This window comes from Pyxicephalus adspersus, chromosome 7, assembly GCF_032062135.1.
Source record: "Pyxicephalus adspersus chromosome 7, UCB_Pads_2.0, whole genome shotgun sequence".
Classification (NCBI taxonomy): Eukaryota; Metazoa; Chordata; class Amphibia; order Anura; family Pyxicephalidae; genus Pyxicephalus; species Pyxicephalus adspersus.
This window is the reverse complement of record NC_092864.1, coordinates 41806243-41809704: the sequence shown is the minus strand read 5'-3', so window position 1 is coordinate 41809704 and position 3462 is coordinate 41806243. Positions and strand designations below refer to the sequence as shown.

Here is a 3462-nt window from a genome sequence, read left to right as displayed (position 1 = left end):
AACACTGTTTCGCTTCAGGAGTCTCTAAACTAAAAATGTTGTTTAGGGAACTTCTGTACTCAATCTTAAAGCTTAACTGGAGAATGCTGACAGGCACACTCCCCATCAAAACACATGAAGCAGCACTTGGTGTCAGAACAAACAATTGCCAGGTAGAAGTCTTGGAGAACAACCCCAAGTTAAGCAAAATAAGACTTCAGAAATAACTAACATGGAACACATTCTCCAGGGGCTCCAAATGGTGTTCTAAAGAGCAATCAACAAAAGTTTCAGGAGCAATATGGCACCCAACATGGCCACCATCCAGCAGCATTTCAATGAACCAAAGACACCATGGATTCAAAGTATTACAATAACTTAATGATGCACCAGGGTGGCTCAGAGTTCAGCACTCCTACCCTTGCAGCGCTAGGTCCTAGGTTTGAATATCTGCATAGAGTTTGCAAGTTCCCAGTGTTTGCTTGGGATTACCTCCCACATTCCAAAAACATGCAGTTAGGTTAATTAGCTTCCCCACAAAACTGACCGTAGACTATATTAAAGACATATGACTATGGTAGGGACATTGGATTGTGAGCCCCTTTGAGGGACAGTTAGTGACATGACTATGGACTTTGTAAAGCGCTGCGTAATATGTTGGTGCTAAATAAATTCTGAATATCAATAACGCTATTAAGACATTTCTATGTTAGTTCACAGTGCATAAAATGATACCCCAAGATGTCATAATGATAATGTTTGCAGGGCCTAAAGCAATAAAAAATAAAGGTTAGGCGTACCTCAATTTTGGTTTTATGGTCACCAAAGCAGAGATGCTGCAAGTAGGCGGCTGCATTTGCTTGCACAGATGGGAAATGGTGCTGAAGCATGTGAATGACCTCAGGTAGTTCCGGGTCACGCCAAGCAAATTCTCTAAAGGTGAAAATAGAGAAACAGATTAATGTAAACACACAAAATCCATAAATAATGTTCATTCATATGTTTGTTTTGTCATAGTGACTGTTTATAGAAATAAAGACATATCTAGGGTTATTGAACTTTCTAAAGCAGATATGTAAACACTAAATACATTGTTTAGATATTTTTTATTTGCTGCAAAGCTTTCAAATAAAAATTCACAAAGCACAAACAAATGGACAGTTTTTATTGGAAGCCTATCATACAGGAATACCTTCTGGAGTTTTTGACACCATACAAATGTGTTTGAGTATATAAAAATGGGACGTCAAATGTAAGGTTTTATAAGTAAGAAAAATATAATAAAATGTAAATAAATATATATAATCTGGCCCTAAGCAGGTTTTGATATAATGATATAACACACAGAAGATTCTATCATATCAATATTTATTAGAGATGAAGCTAAACAGGGAAGTTATTGGTAATAAAACTAAGTATACATGATGATTTATTAACTTGCAGAACAACCCTTAGTGATAACTAGAAGTCATCATTTTCTGCATAACTATTAGGTCTCACATTGTTGTGGAGTATTTTTGGCCCACTCATTATAATACTATCAGTCCATTGAGGTTGGTGGGTATTTGTCTACGAACAGCTGTCTTAAGGTCCCAAACACAACATTTCCTTTAGGTTGAGGCCTGGACATCAACTGAGCCATTGACACGGTTTGTTTTCTTTTTCAGCCATACTGCTGTAGATTTGCTAGTGTGCTCGGGATCATTATCGTATTGCATGACCCAGTTTCAGCCAAGCTTTAGCTGTTGCACAGATGGCTTTAAATTTGACTCAATACTTTGGTATACAAATGAATTAATTATTCGCATCAAGGGCTGCAAGGTGCCCAGGTCCTGTGGCTGCCATAAAAGTAATAAACTTTACCCTCAACCACTGTACTTGACAGCTGGTAGGAGGTATCATACCATACTTCAGTGTTTTTCTAATTGTGCCTTTATTAAGTTTATCATGTATAGACCTGTAGAATCCTGAGATGTAGATCTTGTTTTTATTTTGCAATTTCTTGAGTATTGCATGGTTTGATCATGGTGAATGCTGTGAGATTTCCAATCTTGGGAAGATTGGAAACAGTCTTACATGTTTTCCACTTGTGAATAATCTTTCATAACCTTTCTTTTTAATATACCTTTCATAACCTTTCCCAAACTGATGAGCAGCAACGATGGCTTCCATAAGACCATCAGATTTCCACCTTGTCCTTATGTTATAATTATACATTATTTATATGGCACCAACATAATATGCTGCGCCATAGTCATGTCACTAGCTCACAATCTAATGTTCCTACTTCAGTCATATGTTTTTAAAACAGTCTAAGATCAATTTTGGGGGCAAGCTAATTAATCCAACTGCATATTTTTTGTTTGGAATGTGGGTGGAATATGGGAGTACCTAGAGGAAACCCATGCAAACACTGGGAGAACTTGCAAACTCCATGCAAATAGCGTACTGGGCGAGATTCAAACCTGGGACCTAGGGCTACAAAGGCAAAAATGTTAACCTCTGAGCCACCCTGCTACCCGTTTTACATATGTATGCCACGTTTACACAAACCTGAATGCCCCAGATCAGTAAACTGCCAAAACTTCTGCTTGGTCACATGACACGACATGATATTGATGATTGGTTACCAACAAATGCACTGATTAGCAGTAACTGGCTGTCGCTTACCCTCCTAATGCCTCTGGAAATATCAATGAAAGTGTTAAGGGCATACCAAATTTTTTACACCCAGCTTCTGCATTTTGGCATAATGTTTGTTAAATAAATAAAATGTGTAATATACAATGTGTTGTTTCATCTGAAGCTGTACTAGCCCGATTTTAACACCTGCTAAGAACCAGAGTACTTCTTTTTTTATCATGTTTTATTATAAACTATCCTAGGTGGTATTTTTTTTCCAAGTACACTCAAAATACTTTGCTTAAATAAAAAAAAACTGTAATAAAAATATAGTATCTGATTGTATTTCACATGCAGTTCAACAAAATGAGCGCTGCTCCATTTTTGTATGCTGACATTTCAGGTGGAGTTTACTTTCTTGAGTATTTTAAAGTGATTTTAGAAACTGCTTTAAGGCTATTTCATAATAGCTCAGAGTATAATAGTCATATATATATTCATATAATAGTTCAGAGTGCATATCCACTTTAAGATGCATTATACTTTGTTTCAGCAAAGATGAACTGATCCTTGTATGAAAAATGATAGTCAATCTGGCATCAGACTATTCATCTAGCAAGCATAAAATTAAAAAAAATGACGTTTGGATGCTATAATTAAGGCATTTAGCAGAGCTAGACGTGTTATGATTCCAGAATTTCTATGACTAAGCACACACATATGAAAAGGTTGTGTGCACTCCAAAAGATATTTTAATAAGAGAGAACTCGTATACTTCACACTGACACAAACCAGCAAAATACTTAGACACAGATTCAATTCTAGCCCTATATTTTTCTATGTAACCCTAAATACAGAGAT

The 3462-nt window shown here is 36.4% G+C and overlaps 1 protein-coding gene across 10 annotated transcripts in view; it reads right to left on the bottom strand.

The window, feature by feature from the left end:
* PKP4 (plakophilin 4) overlaps positions 1–3462 on the bottom strand; it is a 180748-nt gene that overhangs the window by 36517 nt on the left and 140769 nt on the right. For all 10 annotated transcript variants that reach the window (XM_072418185.1, XM_072418187.1, XM_072418186.1 and 7 more), the window contains one exon: positions 780–912. In XM_072418185.1, coding sequence (XP_072274286.1) covers positions 780–912 — 133 coding nt within the window. The remainder of the gene's footprint in view (positions 1–779; positions 913–3462) is intronic.